General features: G+C 40.8%; 2 protein-coding genes across 2 annotated transcripts; one reads left to right on the forward strand and one right to left on the reverse strand.

Annotated features, from left to right (window-relative positions):
* Positions 1 to 881: 881 nt before the first annotated feature.
* Positions 882 to 3,951, forward strand: LOC308137786 (angiopoietin-related protein 4-like). The gene is made up of 7 exons (XM_080506627.1): positions 882 to 1,396; positions 1,611 to 1,718; positions 1,847 to 1,934; positions 2,469 to 2,582; positions 2,901 to 2,996; positions 3,102 to 3,371; positions 3,479 to 3,951. The coding sequence occupies exons 1-7, from the start codon at positions 926 to 928 to the stop codon at positions 3,655 to 3,657; spliced, it is 1,326 nt and encodes a 441-aa protein (XP_080362753.1). The 5' UTR covers positions 882 to 925; the 3' UTR covers positions 3,658 to 3,951.
* A 1,051-nt stretch (positions 3,952 to 5,002) lies between these two features.
* On the reverse strand, positions 5,003 to 19,906 carry LOC308137995 (dipeptidyl peptidase 9-like). The gene is made up of 21 exons (XM_080506919.1): positions 19,751 to 19,906; positions 17,148 to 17,238; positions 16,342 to 16,586; positions 15,216 to 15,328; positions 14,465 to 14,638; positions 14,034 to 14,202; positions 13,803 to 13,913; positions 12,952 to 13,080; positions 12,666 to 12,727; positions 12,421 to 12,521; positions 12,135 to 12,312; positions 10,813 to 10,972; positions 10,231 to 10,310; positions 9,314 to 9,484; positions 8,906 to 9,044; positions 8,520 to 8,665; positions 7,854 to 8,000; positions 7,356 to 7,508; positions 6,772 to 6,914; positions 6,456 to 6,567; positions 5,003 to 6,051 (listed from the first exon to the last, which is right to left on the reverse strand). The coding sequence occupies exons 2-21, from the start codon at positions 17,201 to 17,203 to the stop codon at positions 5,959 to 5,961; spliced, it is 2,682 nt and encodes an 893-aa protein (XP_080363045.1). The 5' UTR covers positions 17,204 to 17,238; positions 19,751 to 19,906; the 3' UTR covers positions 5,003 to 5,958.
* Positions 19,907 to 20,069: the final 163 nt, after the last annotated feature.

A 20,069-nucleotide genomic window follows, 5' to 3' on the forward strand; every position in this document is an offset into this window, starting at 1 on the left:
CCACAAACAGGTGAGATTAAAGCAACAATTAAATATGTTTTTCACGACGTGCGGCCCAAGCCCAATTTGTGTGACGCAAGGCTTGGTGATAATAACATTTGCAAATGTCAAGGAGAACCATAATAACACACCTTCTACAATATAAAACAGACACGGACGGGTCCTGTTTATTTGAAAGATTCTTCTGTTTGTATGTTAGTGTCTTTCGCTGTTTGGCTTCATCTTGATGTTATACAAATCTTGACGATCAGAGGAAGTGAACAGCATTTCTTTTAAGGCAATCAAAAGGATCTTCAAGGACAAAAATGTAGGGAAACACTGAATTAAATTATCCATCAATGAGTTGATCCACAGAAAAATAATCTTCGACATTGAACCGGTTTCTGTTTATTAAGATAAATTAAAAAGTTCCTAACAAAGAAAATGGGCATGAGTTACGCAGTAATTATTTATTGCTTGTTTGACTCGTCATGTTATTAGGATATTGTGATCAGTAATCGTCATATCATCACCAGAAAAAAAAAGCTTATGTTTGGACTAAAACTAGTATCTAAAGAGTAAATTCCAGCAACTCATATGGAAAAAGGAACCATGAACAATTCTACCAGTAAAAAGACTCCATAAACAAGGACTCAAAAAAAAACTAAACTAAATTCAATGTCACATTCCTCCACGCATCGTTGAGGGTGTAACCTGTAATTCAACGCTTTCATTGCAGCATGGTACAGTTCCTGACAATGAAACACTTTCCCCGCCTCCATCCCGCTCTCCTCCGCCTCCTCCACCCTCCAGCAGCCAATCAGAGGAGGCCTCTGCTGCACCGCTGAGCATATAAAAACCTCACAATGCCTCCAGCAGCAACCAGAGAGACAGAAGACTCAGCAGAAACACTGCAACTGACCAAAGACTTCGCAGACATACAAAGATGAAGATGCCTCAGCTACTCGTTTTCCTCGTGACCATTTTGGTGCACGTCGCTGCCGCTTTCCCCGCCGAGAGGCGAGGCCGGGAGAAGCACGCTTCCTGGGATGACGTGAACGTGGTGGCCCACGGCCTCCTGCAACTCGGGCAGGGTCTGAAGGAGCATGTGGACAAAACGAAAGTCCAGATGAGGGACGTGAACGGCAAGCTGACCGCCTTCAACGGCACGCTGGTGGAGCTGGAGAGGAGGCAGCAGGAGCAACATGAAGCCCTGAAAAGTAGACACAGCGAGGCCGAGGAGCGGGAGAGAAAGACCTCTGAGCTCGCTCAGGAGGCGATAGTGAAGGTGGAGGAGGTGAAGAAGGACACAGAGGACATCCATTCCAGGATGGAAAGACTGGAGGAGGTGCTGAAGGGGCCGACATTGGACGGCAATGACAATGACAATGACCCCACAGGAGTCTCATTCATCCAGGTGAGTTAAATATATCACTCACTATCAATACCATGAATAAGTGACAACAGGCACCAAGTATTAATATCTTTACTCAGTTTCTACCTGTAAGTCTCTCTTATCTAGTCTTCAGAGACAGATGCCACATGAAGCTGTGCACACAAACACACAAAAGGGTGCTGCCAAACTCATGTTCGTTTGTTCTTTTGTCTGTGCCTTTTTTTTTTTTCATTAGTTTGTGGCCGCTCAGAACAAACGCATTGACCAGCTGGTGGAGAAAATCAAGCAGCAACAGGACAAACTGGAGAAACAGAGTGTGCACCTACAAGCACTGCAGAGCAAGGTGCGTTACTCCCCATCAGAACTCCCGTCCGGTCCAATTCTGGTCTCTACCTGCGCCTCAGGACGAGCACTGACGCCTCTGGGCTGCCTCATAACAGCTTTAATATTCTGAATCTCTGTTTCCTGCAGGTTTCTCACAAGAGAGTGAAATCACACAGACGCAGAGACGAAGAGACTGCACTGAGGGGCGAGGCAGAGCAGACCCACACCGAAGCAGGTAACATTCTTTACTGTGGGAATCAGAAAAACTTGAAATGTTTAGCGAGGAGCCCGCAATGATGAATGAGAAATACTGGAACTCTGAAACATTCGCAGTTAAAGCTTGACTCACTCTGCTTTTAGTTTTATACACTGAGGTGAATCACAAAAGTTTGTTTAGAAAATAACAAGGAAGGAAATATTTGTCGTTGTTTTTCTTTCACTGTCAGCTGTGAGTTCAGGCATGCAGAAGCGAACACGGGGGCAAACTAGTCTCACCTTTGCACCTTAGTTTACAATGTTTGACTTGTTGGCAGAGTTGTTCAGACACAGTCCAAAGATCAGGAAAAAAAAAAAAGAAGGGCATGTCAGACACTTCTGCAAAGTACAGTGTGTTTCTGGGGCGCATAAAACTCCACCAACAGATAATGAAACCAGTGTTATGACACATACATGCAATACTTAGCCATGATAAAACCGTCACTATATAAACAGGAACTCATCCTCAATCACTTGATTTACTGACCAGGATTTCATTTTTTTTCCCTCCAAGGTTTGGCAAGAGACTGTCATGATCTCTTTGTACGAGGGCAGAAAGTGAGCGGCGTTTACTTAATCCGGCCTGAGAACTCACAACCCTTCAGTGTCTTCTGTGAAATGACATCAGGTGAGTCAAACAGTAACATACACCTCAGGCAGACAGGTACAAATATCAGTCATAGTCACCACTGTGTTATAAGCGCAGGCATTCCAAAAGTTAATTGGAAAAGATAGAATCATGAAAAAAGTAGGGCCATATATTTGTGGACGTTTTTTTTCTTTTTCTTTAATGTTATCTGTTCAAACCGGTGAGCGGTACTGTGGGGAATTTTATAGTGAATCCTAAAATTTAAAAAACCAAAAGACAGTCCTGAGACACACAAATTATTTTTCAACATAAGTCTGAGAGTAAAATTATTAAATGTCTGTAACTTTCCTTCTGCAGAAGGAGGCTGGACCGTCCTCCAGAAACGTCACGACGGATCCCAAAGCTTCAACCAGCTGTGGGCCGGCTACAAGAAGGGCTTCGGTAGCCTAAATGGTGAGTGCAAGTCCGCCTTACATGTGCCAAAAAACGTGGGCTATTAACCCCCCCCCCCCTCCTCCCTTCCGATTAGAAAATAACTGAACATCTATCCTCTCACAGGCGAGTTTTGGTTGGGCTTGGACAAAATCCACTCGCTGTCCAAACAAGGCCGCTACGTCCTGCAAGTGGAGTTGTCAGACGAGGCGGGGCAGCAGCAGGAAGCTCGCTACCAGTTTCACCTTGATGGGGAGGAGGAGAAGTTCGCCCTTCACCTGGAGCAGGAGTCGTCCTCTGGGCTTCCGGGGAATATCGTCAGCGGTGTCCCCTTTTCCACTGCCGACAGAGACAACGACCTCGCCGCAGACGTCAACTGTGCCGAGCTGCTCTCAGGTACGCCAAAGAGTCCAGTCGCCGAATTCACACAGAAAATCAAACATCGTTTTAATCATAACTGAAGCTTCATGGCAGTTGTTGAGATTAAGTTTCTCGTGTTACAGGTGGTTGGTGGTTCAGCAGCTGTGGCGAGTCAAACCTCAATGGCAGGTATCCCAGGAGGCCGAGCGTGCGCAGGAGACACTCGCCCAGGAAGGCCATGTTCTGGACGAGCACACAGGGATCAAACCGCTCTCTCAAGATGACACTTCTGAAGATCGCACCGACATCCACACAAGTGTGAGCCTATCCCGGAGAACAAGCGAGAGATCAGCTGGAAAATCAAAGTTACTGAAAACCAGAGAAGGGTTTTCAAACCACTGAGACTCAAAGCAGGACGAGCTCTGAACGTCTTGTCCTGATGCACTGAATGATCACTTTTCTATACTACGCCATAAGGTGTTTTATGTTCAGTCATATTGACAGTTTTTACTTTATGCCCTTTGTGAGGGTTTTGCTTATTTTGTAACATTGTTTGATTTTACTTTTAAAAGGCATTGTTTGACTTTGTACATTTTCTATCCCCATTTCATTTACATGAAGCGACAAAAAATAAAACAATTTATTGATTTGATGAATCCCTGCTGTTTGTTTGTGATGGTAAAGCTGTATAAAGATAGATCCGACACATGAGCTTTAATAAGGACTCAAAATAAATCATCCAATTATTATAGAAACAAGAGACTTGTAAGAAATTAGCCGACAGTGATGTACACAAGCCTTTGAGGATGCCGACCTTCAAGGTCGTATCTTGCAGCGTAAATTAGCTTTATGATTTTATTTCAAACCAGTTTTAGATTGTCCATGACAACTATGCTGATACATCTGCTCAGCTGCAAAAATTACTTGTAAACCTGCTAAATTCATGAGGAAGAGATGGAACATGAAACTGATTTTCATCTAATTTAATTTTGCTTTTAAAAAAGTGTTTTTTAGGACTTTGCATCATCAGCCTACCAAAAACCCAGGGAAACATTACACGAACGCAATACTGTGGAAAGTCACGAGGGTCAGGGGAATGCCTATTCCAAGATTTTCTGATTTTCAAAACTGAATCTAAAAGATTTTTTATTAAAACAGTTTATCAAATGTTAAGAAGCTTAATGGAGCTGAATGTAAACCAAAAGCTGCAGATTATACACAATTAGATCAGACATGGCACACTGTGTGGCTGAGGATCTGGAATCATCCCACACTTCAAACACCTCCCACATGTCATTCAGCTACTTTCAGCTGGAATCAAGGTTCTGAATCAAAACTGTAAAGTAAATTACTCATATTTTAGAAATAAGACATCTTTCTGTCTATAAGTGTAAGAGTCCGTGAATAGCTTTTTTTCATTTTGTTGCAAGAACTGCTTCATCAATGGTGATTAAAATGGCATAAATAATTACATTTGACAGCAGCACAATAATCACTTTTGGTTTTGTGCATATTTATAGATCATAGTGGCCGAAATGTTAAAGAATACACATCAGGATGAGGGAAAAGACCTTGAAAAAAGATTTACTTCTGTTTATTATTCCTTCTCTATTGGAGAGTACAACAAACCAGTCACACATCAGATACTTTGGTCAAACAAGGCATTTTTCTGTTGGAGACTGATTTCCTGATATAAACTATAAGCAGAAGCTCAATAACTTTTGCAAGGCACCTCAGACCTAAAACAGTTTATTTAAAGATCTTCCTATTGGTTGAACTGTTGGCAAGGAAAAAAAACAACAAAACATGAATCAGAAAGTGTCCGTGAAATAAAAACTGGTCACTACATATTTTCACCATTTGTGACCAAATTAATCTAAACAAGACACATAAAAACGTGGCACTTAAGGCTCTTATTTCTTGTATATCAGCTGTAGTTTGACGTCACGACACACTTGAAATAAATCACTAAGCAAATCGAGAGGAAAGGTTAACAACTGCTTTTGTATAACTGAAATTGTTTACATTTATTTCACATCATTTAATCCCATAGCTTAAACTGATATGTTTGTCAGTTTGTTCCCAGAAAAAACCCCAAAAGGAATGGCACCTGTAAGAGGTGAAGGCGGAAGGTCTGAGCTGTTTATTTGGTTTCGAAACACTGTTTTCAACACGTGGAATGTTAACTGCGATATTTTAAATCCTCACTTTCTGCCATCATTAAAACACTGAGAACTCCAGTCATGCTTGTTCTGGCTAAATAGCACCACCTGCCGTATGTTTGCTTTTTTCCACGTTAGATTGCCACAAAACACCTGATTGTAATGAGCAGCTTGTCATCAGACTTCGTACAGTTTGGTTGACTCAGTCATCAAATTCAGATCTGTTCATGCAGGAAAGCCCAAAAACATGATATCGGGACTATAATTTGAAATCAGCTCAGAGGCTACAGGTGCTGAAATGCTACAGCACTTTTTTAAGACTGACAAGCAGCATCCAAGGACTGGTACAATGTCAATTCAAGGGAGCTGGGGATTCCCCCCCCAAAAAATCAAATTAAAGAGCAGGAATGTGGATGTGTGACACAAAGAGAGGATGGAGGATCGGCGTGACGAAATGTTCATCAGAGGTTTTCCTGGAGGAAGTGCAGCAGCGTGATCTCATAATGCTCCCCAGACTCTGGACACCTGATGCTGTGTCGTTCGTTAGGATAAACCTAGAAAAAAATACAAACACAATCGTTGTTGTGATTAGTAGCTCGTTCAAACGCTCATAGATGTTAGAACTTTTAAAACCAAGAACCAAAAAAACCTACCACCAACCCAACCTCAAAAAAGTTTTTACATTGCCGTCTATCAGCAATATAAAAAGTGAGTCTTAATATAAAATGACTCGCAGCAGCTTTAGTTAATTAGAGCTGAGAAGGAAGCTTCCCTCAATAAAGCCAAAGTACAACAACAGCCAACATGACGGGTTGTCAAATCTTTTGCAATGATGTTTGCATGGTGACCCTCAGGGTGCTCGTCCTGTTTATATACTCCTTTGTAAAAGTAATCAAGTCATCACCATCTTCGCATTTTATTTTGACTCAAAGTCAAAAAACCAGATTACTTCAGTTACCTGCAGGTTGTACGGTTTTCCTGCCCGGATGAGTTGAGACACCAGAAAGTTGGTGTGAAAAAAGTGGACATTTTCATCCAGAAACCCGTGCAGGATCAGCAATCTGTTGGGCCTGTTTGGAGCACAAGGATTCAAAATATTACACTCACATTTACAGCACGGGAAGACGGAAATACAATCAATCTTGTGATTGGTGGAAGGAACTGCACCGACGGTGGGAAGCAGAAATATATAACAAAGTAGGTAACACCACACTGTGTTGTCGCTGGTCGATGCAGTCCTAAACCACGGGATGTTTCATCTTCACGGTGCTTACTCGCTGGGAAGCTTATCAACATGCAGAGCGACAGAGCAATCTGCGTATCCTTTCTGGTTCTTCTCAGGCATGTCCAGGTACCGCTCTGTGTAGCCGGTGTCGTATGCCATCCACAGTGTCACTGGAGCTCCAGCAATGGCAACCTGAAGCAACGATAATGGAATCAAATACAGACTCAAAAAACACTTTTTTAAATGGTTTGAATGCAGCTGAAAGTAAAAATGGAAGGTTAAATCTGCAGTTCCGTAGTTCTAGAAAGATGGAGCCATTTCAAACTAAGTTTTATAAACTTTTTTAGATAAACAGCCCAAACAATACAGCAAGATATATAAAAACGCATCTATGATTGCCATTTCTCAAAAAATCGTTAAAGGGTAACTGCAGTGCATACCGACTTATCGGCACTATTTTCATTATCAAGTTTATTGTACTACACTCTTCAAAAGTGCCCAAACACACCACTATCACAATGTTAAAAGAAATGCAAACATCTGTCACATTGCTAAAACTGCATTTTGTCTCCCTGTTCCAGAATCTGTAAACATATTTCAATGGTATGTAAATCAAACATTGGAGATTTTCACCTTAAAGATGTCAGGTTTGTGGATGAGTCCCATGAGGGAGAGAAAGCCGCCATAGGACCAGCCGTGGATGGCGACACGAGTCAGATCCACAAACTGGTACTTGTCTGCGACGTAGTGCAAACCCTCCACCTGGTCATTGATCTCCACCTGACCCTGAAGTAGAAGAACAGATGTTTCGCGCAGCCGCCATGAAAAGCCATTTTAATATCGTTGATGTATTAACCCCAAACATCTGCGGCAGTGTCAGAGTGACAGGGATTTCTGGGTTTTATCTCTATAATTGCTTGAAGTTTAATTGCAATGAGATGACTATGTCATGAATTTCACTCTATACAAAAAAACTGATTCCAGGTGATGAGGCATACATGCACATGACAGTGCACACCATGAGGCAGTAACAAAGACGAAAAGTTAAGATGAAGATACTTCAAAATGATTGCCCTCCAGAGCTTCGTCTCTCTCCATCCCTGAAGTGTACCAACCCAATATGATCTTTACCATTTTGTCTTTCACAGCTCCTTCAAACTTGAGTCCTCGTTGGCAGGAACCCCTCCCATCGATGACGAGCACCACGTAGCCGAGAGACGCCAACGTCCTCAACCGCAAATACTTCACTCCTTTATAAGAGTTATTTACTAGCTGCACCTGCAACAAAACGAAACAAAAAAACCCAACTTTGCATTTTTCATTTTGTGACTGATCTCAGAACAAATGAAATGTTAAGTCAATAAATATACTGCGTGTTGCAACCCCAGTATAGTGTTATCAAAACCACTCTTTCAAAATAAGGCACATGCTTCTATTATCATGTGAAATACAGCTTATACCTGCAGTCAGTTAAATTGAGTTAAAATTCTCCTACATGGCTTTGCCTGGAAATGAATTAACTCAGTTATGCTTTGCAATACCTTATTATAGGCAATCAATTAATAGTGTGTTTTGTCAATCTTGTCAGTTGTAATTATTCAATGCAGTAATTTATAAATCAAGACAGATGTAGATGACCCTTGTCAGACTGGAGCTATTCTTTTCATCAAAAAACAATTTTTTTTTTAAAAACATTACTGTGTTAAAAGCATAAATGCAGATTTAAAGTGAGTTTGTATGAAGAATTAAAGAAGGATGTTGGGAATGGATCCGATTACAAAATATGAAGGATCGAACCTGAGGACCGCCGTAAACAAAGACGACGGTGGGATGCTTCTTTCCAGGCACCAGATTGTGGGGTTTGTACAGCAAGCCATAAAGAGTGAAGCCCGACTTTCCTGTGAAGCTGAAGATCTCCGGAGAGGAGCCTTCATATGGAAAATCTGCAAACAAGACAAGGTCTTTAATAAGGCTAATCCTTAAATGAAATACATAAAGAAACAATGGAACGTGATCTTTTTTTAACCAGTGGTGAAATGAGCAAAAGCAGAGCCAGACGGCTTACATGTTCTAAATCAAATTGTCGTTTTTTGTGTGTGCTTTTGTACATTTTACATCTTTTTGTAAAATGAAAGAAACTCATGTGGCTGTTTCTTTGGTTTTATAAAAGGGAGAGGACTGACTGCCAGCCGACTCCAGCATGCTGGCCCAGAACTCGGGCTGTTGGTGGAGCGGGTCGCTGTCTGAGCCGTTCAGCTTGTAGATGTGAACACAAGGCGAGGCAGACAAGCTGCTGTAATGGCTGATCAACGTGTCGAAGGTCTGTAAGAAGAAGAAAAGACATAGCATTTTAGAAGTGGATTACTTGTAAGTGTAATTAAGATTAATTAAATTAATGAAATATATTTTTGTCCAACAACAATAACAATCATAGACCAAGGATTGACCAGTGATTTCAAGAGTTGTGTTTTTGTGTTTTTTTTTTTTTTTTCATTACCTGCCCCGGACAACTGACATGACTTAGAAATGAGCTGCAGACATTTAAAAATATTGATTTTACACATAAGTCAGTACACTGGGAGTTTGCGTACCTGGCTCACAGAGCAGTTGTGGGAGAAGCCAGGTTTTGTGAGTCTGACGATTTCACCCGGAATCTCGTAGCTCACCATGTAGAGGTGGTGCTCCAGAGGAGAGTCTTTGGTCCCCTGGAAGTAAACCACCTTCGCCGCTTCGTTCACCCAGACCTGAGGGCTTGAGGATTGCTGTACAGATATCATGACAAAAACAAGTAGAGATGTAGGGACATTCTCTTTAAAGATTGATTGGAAACTACGTTGTTTTAGATTTCTATTTCAGTTACACTGTACAAAATTCATTTTATGATTTAATGATATTCCTACTATATGTAAACTACATGTTTAAAGAGCTCTTTAATAGAAAATGAGCATACAATAGCAACTAAGCAATCCTTTACTATGAGAATTCACAGGAACATTTATAAATAATTGGAAGAGTGCAGCTTTTTGTATGTTGTGAGAGTGTGTCCACCAGTGTTTGGACTCACTGTAATGTCTGTAAATCTGAGACGAGCCAGAGGGGTTTCAAAAGGGAACCAACCACTGTGCTAAGAATTATTAACAAATGTCACAAAAATATTCAGTCCATAAAAGACTGTTCACTGGGTGAACTATAAGACAGTTATTATCCAGACCGACTGGGACAGTAGCTCTACATTATTATTCTTAACATCAATGATAACAATATTACAGGTTAATTTTGATTGAGATAATTAATTTATTATTTCATGTTTCAATTATGTTGATTTGAGTTTCTTGCTGGTCAAATTGTGGCAAAAATACATTGAAAGTGTTTCCATAAATTGCGACGTCCTTATTAACATATGAGAAGAGCCCAAGCTCATAGGTACATTACATTTTACACATTTGTGTTGGGTATTTGGGTTATAAGACAAAAGAATCGCAAGTAACATGACAACTGGCATGAGTACCTTTGCTCCATGATTGGCCAGCACCTCCCACTCTCCACTGGTCAGCGTCACCTCGTCTTTCACTGAACACTTGAAATCATCTGACAGCAGATGAGTAAAGATGTGAGTTGAGTAGATCCATGGGAACATCAAACTTTAATTTAAAAAAAAAAAACCAAATGGCATATAAAGTAATAATAATCTGAAAAATACATTTAAAAAACACAAGAGTCACCACAACAGGAAATCCCGACTCTACACGAAGTAAACAATTTAAAAGGGCACACACACGGCAACTTAAGGAGCCTTTTCAAAATAAAATGAGCCAAAGGGAACCAAAATCACAAAACAAAACTCATCATTTGAATTTCCTCATTTGTGTCATGATATGGTCATAAAATGTGATTCTGTTTACACGTCGGTCACAAGTTGAGCCAAATCAAGTTTTGAAAGACACAAATGGCTTTTCTTTAGATATCCATTCAGACACGTACAGAATAGCCTCCCCAAAAAAGACTAATGCGAGTCATTATGGAACATAGTCATTTCTTATAAGTGGCTAAAATATTCAGAGAGCAGTCAGGACTTTCCATATTACATTACCTTCAGAGTGTGTGTAGCCTTTGGCCCAGTGATATCTGCTTCTGTCCAACGTCGACGTGATCTTATACAGGTGACAGAAGCCAGTTTTGGACTCATTTACTATAATGAAGGTGATTTCATCATCACTTGTTTGGATGAACGGATGAAAGATGTCATGGACCTGAAGACAAACATCAAGTCACATTAAAAGCGTCAGGATGTTTATATGCTATATTCGACAAAGAAAAAGTGCTCAGCTATCAAAATCAACGAATTCAGGTGTTCAATCAATCACTGCCATGTCCACAGCTGTATAAAATCAAGCACCTCGGCATGTAGGCTATTACAAACATCTGTGAAAAGAATGGTGTTGCTCTCGGGTGATCGGTGAATTCCAGCGGGGTACATTGATGCAATTCCTAAATATTCAACAATCAACTGTTCGTAGTACTATAACAAAGTGAAAGTAATGGGAACAACAGTAACTCAGCACAGTGGGTGCATAGTGCCCAGAGGTCGCCAACTTTCTGCAGACTCAATAGGTGCAGAGCTCCAAGCCTTACAACATCGAGAACAATGCAAACCTTCGGCTGCAAGTGGTGGAAAGCAAACTGCCACTGGACTCTACAACAGAGGAGACGTGTTCTCTGGAGTGACCAATTCTGCTTCTCCGCCGAGGGGATCTGATAGAGTCTGGTTTTAGCGTTAGCTAGAAGAACAGATTGTCCGACCACATTGTACCAAGTGTAAAGTTTGGTGGAGGGGGGAATGTGGTATGGGGTTGTCTTTAGAGAGTTGCGCTCGGCCCCTTAGTTCCAGTGAAAATAACTGACAGTTTCAGAATGGCAAGACTTTTTGGATTTTGGAAATTTCAAGCTCAGAAGTTTGTGGGAACAGTTTGAAGATGGCCCCTTCCAGCTCAAGCATGACTGTGCTCATGGACGAGGCAGCTTGGCGAGTTCTGACCTCAACCCAATAGAACAGCTTTCAGAGGAATTGGAGCGGAGTCTTCTAGCCAGGCCTTCTCGTCCCACTTCAGTGCCTGACCTCATAAACGCTCTTCTGGTTGAATGCTAAAAACTTACTATAAAGAGACCTCTAAACCTTGTGGAAAGATTTCCTAAAAGAGTTGAAGCTGCTGCAGATATCCCTTAAATCCTATGTCTTAAGAATGGGATGTTACTCAATACAGTGTACAATAATGAGAGATTAGGACCACAGAAGATAAGTGGCATGGCAGGTATTTGCTGAAAACCTTTCCTGTGCTGCTCACACTCACATATCAAGCTCAGAACGCAATCGCATAAATTATTTTAGTTTCAAAAGTTGATAATGCTTCTCACATTGATCCAGATATCACTGGCTTCCTCGTGGATGATGAAGGGATGGATTGTATCTCCGAGAGCCTCCAGAGTCGCTTGTCTTGTGTCTTTGTCCTGATTTGCAGGGATGAACAGTGCAGGAGGGAGGAGGACCAGCTGCAGATGCTGCTGCTGTCGGTCCATCATGAACGCGTATGCACTGACACAGAGAGAAAAGACATTATTTAGAACTTGATCAGACAACAATGACATATTGAACACATTCCAGTTTTTTTTTATTCCCCTGAAAAAAAAAAAAAAAACTTACTATCGTCCGTCTTTTGTCCAGCCGGCTCTGGTTATGTACTCGACACTAGGAAACAGAGTGGTGAAGGGCACTGGCAGCTCCTTATCCTGTATGCTGACAATCTGAACGAGAACAAGGAGAACCACACCACAGAAACAACTACTTCAGTAAATTGTTTACAACAGCTCGTTGTTACATAAAAAAAAAAAACCCCAAATACAAAAAAAAACAACAAAACAAAAATGTGACGCTGAACGAGTCCTCACTTTGCCAAGATTGTCTGTCTTGATTTCTGATATTTTGAGAGTGATTCCTGGATTCGTGCTGCCTGGAAACAAATTAAATCGAGTTTGGTACCAAATTACCAGCAAAAAGCTTAAACCTGTTAAATAATCACAGACATAAACAAATAGACCTGAAACAGCAGGAAGGAACAACCAAAAATCAAGAACTAATTCAGCAGTAACAATCAGGAAGAAATAACAATGAAAGATAAATATGTGCAGGTTTAAAAATAAAGACAAGTAAAGACGTTGTTCCCTGCCTTCATACCTGCATGTGGGTATCTGTAGATGTCGGTCTTGCGTTCCTCCAGGGTCGGAGACGGGACGTGGATGATCTCCACATTAGACTCATCCACCTGCTCGTACAGAATCTGCAGAGTCTTACCACCGTCATTCTCTGAGGCAAAAGGAAATGACAAGAAAACTGAGTAAATGTTGCAGTTGTTAAATAATCCTGAATAAAATCAGGAAAACTAATCACTACCAAAGTGACTGGCTCCTAAAAACCCCAATTTGTTCGTAAACATCTCAAATAGATTTAAAAAAAAAAAAAAAAAAAACTTTTTATCATTGCCGTTTTGGTAGTTATTCATTCTGATCTCATTTTTCTGTTTTGCCACAAGCTTTAGCTTCATAACACCACAACAATAAGTAAACATCATCAGTCTGATTAGCTCAAGTATTCATATGAAGTTCGTTCCTGCATCTCACAGGCTTTTTTGTTTATTGCGGTCCAAACATTGGTTTGAGGACAAACACTGCAAGAATGAAGAAAAAAGAAAGACCTTTAATTGACCCACAAAGAGCAACGGCGACTCTTACAAATACTTGTTGTGATTATATAGATTATTGAGTTGGTTCAGTTACTTTAGGTTACTTTTCTCGGCAGACATCAGCATTTATTTATACTTTAATGTGTCATAACGTTTTAAATCACAGTGCAATTAAAGACTCTTCAAATCAAAGGAAATAATGTTAAAAAGAAAAACTGTGGGTCGAAAAAAATGCAAGTCTCTGCAAACACTAAAGAGGTTTGATGATGATGAATTAATTATTGCTATTAAAACAGGCATTTTGCACAAGGTGTGTTCAGTATGATACATATTGTTAATAACTCACCATCACGAGTGGCTGGAGACCACCAGTATCCAGTGAAGCGATCAAATTCTTCCTGTGTCACAAAAGTGGCAACACCAGCAGATATAGGATCTTGTTTTGGGTCATCAAGACCTGCAAACAAAAACAAAAGAAAAAATTCAGAATAAAAATACAAACCAAATGGACAACAACAATAATATCGTGCAATAAATCAGACGCATGTGTAAAAATGTTGTAAAAATGAGCCCCGACCTTTATGACAGAAGGTGAGTCTCTTCTCCTCTCCCGTCTCGATACTCGTCACCCAGATGTCATTATTGTTGATGAAGCTGATGAAGTTGGGGTCCCCAGGGCACATTTTGGGGTCCATACGTGTACCCGAGCACTGACTCTTAATCTCTGTTGGTTTTATGGGAGAAGTCTGAAAAACCCACAGTATAGTAAAGGTTATAAGCAAAAGCCACAATTTCATAAAACCATTTGTTGATATTTTATCACTAATGATCCTGGAATCCGAACTCAGTAAACTGTGACAAATTCTCCTGGGATCAGACGACTGCTTCAGAAATGTCGCCACTTGTCAAAACACTTGAGACATTGCACGTCACCCTCTTAGCATATTTGTACTGATTGCACTACGCTGTGTGGCAGGTTCACTGTAACGCAACTGTGCTTGAACTCACAATAAAGCCGTTGCTCGCACCGTCACGACAGTAGTACAGACTGCTGTTGGCCTGGAACAGGAAGAGACCGCTGGCTCGGTGGTGCTCATACGAGGTAATGCCAGACACCCCCAAACGCTTCCTCTCTCGCAGCAGCTCCTCCTCCCGAGAGAAAACGCCGTGTTGAGGGCTGGTCTGAGGTCAGAGGTTACAGCACACACAATGGGTCAAGGCTGGCTGACCCAAGGTCGGAGATTTTGTTCAAGAACGAAAATAAGCAAGTGATTATTAAAAAAAGCTGCGAGTTGCTACTGATGGAAGAAAATAATGATCAAGACAGCAAACTGGTTACTTTGTAATTGGCCATTTAAAGAAAATCAAGACTCCCATTATTGAATATATTAGCTGTTAGTTGTACATTGCAATTAAAATATCTTGTGGGTTTAGTCTCTGTTGAGTCCCAGACTACGTAGAGGCCATTTCAGCCCACGCTACTCAAACATATCAGTAAGTCCTGAGTCCTGAATAAAAGAAACCAACAAGAACAGAGAAACTTTATCAGATATAGGTTCACTGCTTTATCTGGATTACCATTTAATGTGACTTTAATATGAAGGTTTTAGAGTTGGTATGTCAGTCTGTCAAAATTTTCTGCATTTGATAAATATATGTCAAAGTGAATACTAAAGCTCCTTAACAATATCTTTCAAATTAATTTGTCATTTTGAAATCAAAGAGATGACACAAAACAACGCCTGACAATTCTTCTCACCTGAAAGTGCAACAGCATTGGTTTCGAGTTGAGAACCAGCAGGGCGTCTTTGCGGATCTTCTTGGGAATGTCTGAGTAGAGTAGTGTGTTTTCGTTGCTGCCAAAAGGCATTCCTGTGAGGACAGACCACACACGCACTCGCATTATGGGTATAGCCAAGCTGACAGGTCACACTATAGATGATCTCAACCTGTGTTGAGCTTTAATGAACTAACTCAAATGAATGCCGACACACTTTAGCTTTGGACTGTAGATGTTAATATTATTTTAGGACTAACTTTTCCATTCAGGGTTAGTCCATGCAAGTTCATGATCTCAGACTTCCAGAGGGTGTAACAGTTATCTGAGGAATGGAGATGTAGTCGCATTGGAGGAGTAGAGCTGCAGACCACACGGTGGTCTAGTGGTTAGAACGCTCACCTAATTGTGAGAAAATACCAGTTTTGATAGCTGGCTTGTGACCTTGTGTTTGGAATTTGCATGTTCCCCCTCTGACTGGGAAGGCTTTAAGCACGTACCCCAGCATCTTCCCAACATCATGCAATCAATATTTTAGTTTACTTTTACGCATTCATTTCACACACAAGGGTTAAATACGGAATAGTCCTGGACTGAATATTTATACAACATCAACAAGCTTCAGTCGGGGTCATGCACTGCACAGTTGGAAATAAACACCGTCTGCTGTTTGCTTGAAGCGATGCAGTTAAAAAAACAAAAAACAAACAAAAACACTGGTGTATTCAGAAGCGATTCTGAGCTGTGCAGTGACAGAAAAAAAAGCTGATAAATGTCTACAAGCCATGATCATGATCCCGATTACGCACTTTCTCCAACAAATACTGACAAGGTCCAGTGAAATCCGGAAGTCAGGTGAGAATGAGACAGACGCAAGATGGAAACTCTGACTCAACTGCCTCCACCGTGTCCTCACACAGACATGCTACTTTTCAAAGAGACTGAAGATGAGCTACCTAGTATGCAAGCCAAAAAATTAAACCTCTGTTTCTTAAAGCTTCAGAATTAAACTGATGATAACTCACTTTAGATGGTATTTGTTAAAAAATACTTCACTTCAAATCAACAAATAAGACATATATACAAACGTCAGATTTTCTTTTCTCACCCAGATAGTAGATGCGATGCGAGTGCGGACTGTCCTCGTCTTTCTGGACGAACTGGAAGTCATGCGGTGCTTTGTTAACCACCACACAAGTGTTTCTGTGGCTTTTGTGGATGATTTTGCGCAGGCCATCCCACGTCTGCTTTTCCACCTTGAACTGGGTGGGATTCACGTCCTCCATCTCCACCACCTCTGTGCTGTCCGAGAGCTCCTCCACCGCCCTCATGCCTGCTGGTGCCTCTCTGGCGCTGCCGGAGGTCAAATACAGGGGTGACAAATGATTTCAAGGCTGTGCTCGGAAATATTTTCAAAAGTGGCCCAAAAAAAAAAAAAAGCCTTTACATTTAAAGGCTTTTTTTTTGTGTCTTTGCTTGTACTGTGTACAAGCAAAAACAAAGTGATCATGAATTACTGTGATATATAGGTCTCAAAAACCCATCATGGACAACCACCACTTTACTATTGCCAACCTACTCTCCATCAGACTTTATTAACCTTTTCAATCCCTCCTAAAATTTAACCTCTTGATATCAGATTTTAATCTGTGTTCATTTTTAAGAGCGATCCATTGCCGTTTAAACGACATCTTCTATGCAATGTTTAAAATAAAATGTACCATTATTACCATAAATGTAAGGTCCTCGTATAACTAACTGATATTCTTGATACATCTCAGAAACATTTATCATTTTAGAGGGTAAAAACATTTTAATGAAGTAAAAGAGACAAAAAACAAATGTGTTAATAGGAAAACTATTAATTACAAGCCAATGATCGCTGCCCAAACTATATTTTCCAAGTTTGCGTACCTTTCCGTGCCGTCTTCAGTTTTGTCTTCGATTCTCAGTCTTTTCCGTCTGTGCATCAAGTGCTCAACAAGCCTGAACCAGACCTCACACCCTGTGAAACAACAGGTAAAATCTAGGTCATGATTCATTCAATCTAGATAAGTCACAATCAAAAAAAATTAAAGAAGAGAATCGAAAGTGAAAAATTAGATGACACCCTCCATTAAGCGCAATATGCGACAAAACAGAGAAGCTGTATTACTGAGGTTTCGGCCTCGGTCCCGGCAGACGTCCCCATCCTGCTTCATTGAGGAGCTGCTGTTCTTCAGATGACCACCGGCTACACTTCTTGCTCTCTAAAGCTCAGTCTCACCGAGTGTGACTCAGTTGCATGACTGCGACACTTCAACGCCTGTGTCATTACCGTGGCAAATATCACACCGATGCTCCACATTTCGTTGCTGCCGGTAGCTGTACTACTAACAAAGTCAACATTAGCTCATTTTCAGAAAACTCAAAAGCATCTCCCTCCACCACTTATCTCAGTGTGTCAATTGAAAGCCATTTGTTATACCCATCAGAGTGTAGTTTGCCTGGGTGTTGATTCTAAATTATTTTGGTGTGTTTTAAACATGCAAGATTCTATATTATCTATATTTGAGTTGCATGTTTCAGACAAATAAGAGTCAAAGCAAAGATGTTCAAAGAAAAGAGTTCTACAGTTGGTTAAACAAAGACTAAAAATTATTATTTTATATATATATATATATATATATATATATATATATATAGGGTAAAAGAAAAAAGGAAGCAAGGAAATGTGCACATACACCAAGTCAAAGGTTTTGACACACCATCCGATTCAATGTTTTTCTTTATTTACATCATCGATTCTCACTGGAAGCATCAAAACTATGAATGAACACATGGGGTCAGGCTCAATCATCTGGAGCAGCACTCCATCACTCAACCGATGTGAAGCTGGTCCCCCACTCCACACAAAACTCAATGAAAATAATCCCAATCATTTGTGCTGTGTTAGTGCCCCAAAATCTTTTTGTTTGTGCTGCTTTCGTTTTTAAGATATTAAACACTATTTTAAAGGGGTCAATCTAAGTTCACACAGCCCCCTCCACAATGTCCAAATTGAATGAAAATTATCTCCATTGTTAGTGCTGAAATAATTATCATTTGTGCAGCTTTCCTTTTTAAGATACCAGTTTATTATACAATGATGCCACTCACATTGAAACCATGCAGGACTTTGCCGTCAAGGACCAGGGGGTTCAACAAACTGAGTCGCTCCCTGAACTCTGAGTTGACTTTCTTTGTGATGGGAAACTGAGTTTCCGGTTTCAGAACAGCTGATTTGAATTAGTCCAATCAAGTATGTTAAACTTGAGTTACACATGTGCACACCTACAATAAAAAGCCATCATCAATGGAGCCCCAATACCATGAGTCGCTATGGCAACGGTCTGAAAATTGAGTTTGTGGTAAAAGTACCACTGCTGCAGCAGCAAAGGAGAGAGAGAGACGGCATTGGAAAAAGTTGATGCCCAAGTCAACACAAATGCTCCATTGACTTAATATTTAACCGTAGCCTGTTTACGATTGCAGCAAACAGGTAGAAATAACAAAAAGGTGTAAAATCAGAATTTGTGTGTGTTCACATAACCTGCTTTCTGGATTACCACCCTGGAGTCTCACAGAGGCTGTACTCCTACTGAAATACTGTATACAAAACTGTATACTTGAAAGATTGAGGCATGATCAACATCATACCCATATTTTCTACAAAATATATCTCTGGCGGTTGTAGACTTTCTTTCTTAGATTTCAATTGTATTCATCACTTGCAGTTTTTGTGTTTTTCTTTTTTAGATTTGTCTACTGGACAGTATTAGTGATTGTCGTTTAGTTTTGATGACAAATGACTTGAAACATTATGGTTGATGTTTCCCTAAACCAGGGATCTGCAACCTTTAAGACTAAAAGATCATTTCTTTTGTGATTTTCCACCAAATCTAATTTACTTAGAACATAGTCAAAATATGTCATTAATCCTCGGGGGAAATTCATTTACGCACACAGAATACATACAAAGTTGAATATCAAATAAGATTGATAAAGTAATGTTTGAACATGTACGAGGCTTAATGTGGATTAATATGATGAAATTATAAACACAGCTTTCTTCCATAAACTAACCATATGATCACATTTGTTTACTGCATGTCATTCCTACGTATACAAGCTGAACCCCAGCGTGCTAGAAAGCATTACATTAAACGTATATATTGTGTGGACTGTGCAGGTTGACGCTGATATGCGACTCAAAACAGTCATTTCTGAAGCGAGTCTCTCGTGAGGTCACGTGAGGACGCGGGGTGTCACACTATATTCTGTCTGTATGGTGTGTTTATGTTCCAGCCTGGGAGGGTAAAGCTCGGCGGAGAAACACCCGGTGATCAGCGAAATGACCGGCATCAAAGCTAACGTTTCGGAGAGGAAAAGAAAAGAAAAAAAAACCCCAAACAAACCTGTTTGTGGCTAAAACAAAAAACAACCAGCCGTCCAACAGGAACTAGCTAGCTAGCGAGAAAGCTGAGCAGCACACTCACAACGGCAGTAAACACCGGCGGGGGTTCGCGGGGCGTAGGTTTTCAGCTTTACACGCTCCGGCCGGAGACGTCGCAGATGCGGCTCCTGTCGTGGAGCAGCTGTCCGGGCTGGATTGATGACAGTGGGCTCCGGTGAGCAGGAAGCTAACGACGCAGAAACAGGTGGCGGAATCAAAATGAGCCACGAGCGAACCTTTAACCCGGATATCACCCGTCTGCCCTCGTAGAAGGGTGTACGATTCCACACGGTTCACCCTCACTGGAGTTTAAACTCACCCGGTCATTGAACAAACAACAACGATCACTTTAATACAGTTCT

Source organism: Blennius ocellaris (assembly GCF_963422515.1).
Source record: "Blennius ocellaris genome assembly, chromosome: 12".
In the NCBI taxonomy this organism is placed as follows: domain Eukaryota; kingdom Metazoa; phylum Chordata; class Actinopteri; order Blenniiformes; family Blenniidae; genus Blennius; species Blennius ocellaris.

Coding starts and splice junctions, on each gene's coding strand:
- LOC308137786 (XM_080506627.1), top strand. CDS start 926: ATGAAGATGCCTCAGCTACTCGTTTTCCTCGTGACCATTTTGGTGCAC. Junction 1,719..1,846: donor TACAAGCACTGCAGAGCAAG/GTGCGTTACTCC, acceptor TGTTTCCTGCAG/GTTTCTCACAAGAGAGTGAA. Junction 2,997..3,101: donor GGGCTTCGGTAGCCTAAATG/GTGAGTGCAAGT, acceptor ATCCTCTCACAG/GCGAGTTTTGGTTGGGCTTG.
- LOC308137995 (XM_080506919.1), bottom strand. CDS start 17,203: ATGCACAGACGGAAAAGACTGAGAATCGAAGACAAAACTGAAGACGGC. Junction 14,639..15,215: donor CAATGCTGTTGCACTTTCAG/GTGAGAAGAATT, acceptor CTCTGACCTCAG/ACCAGCCCTCAACACGGCGT. Junction 12,522..12,665: donor AGACAGACAATCTTGGCAAA/GTGAGGACTCGT, acceptor GTTCTCGTTCAG/ATTGTCAGCATACAGGATAA.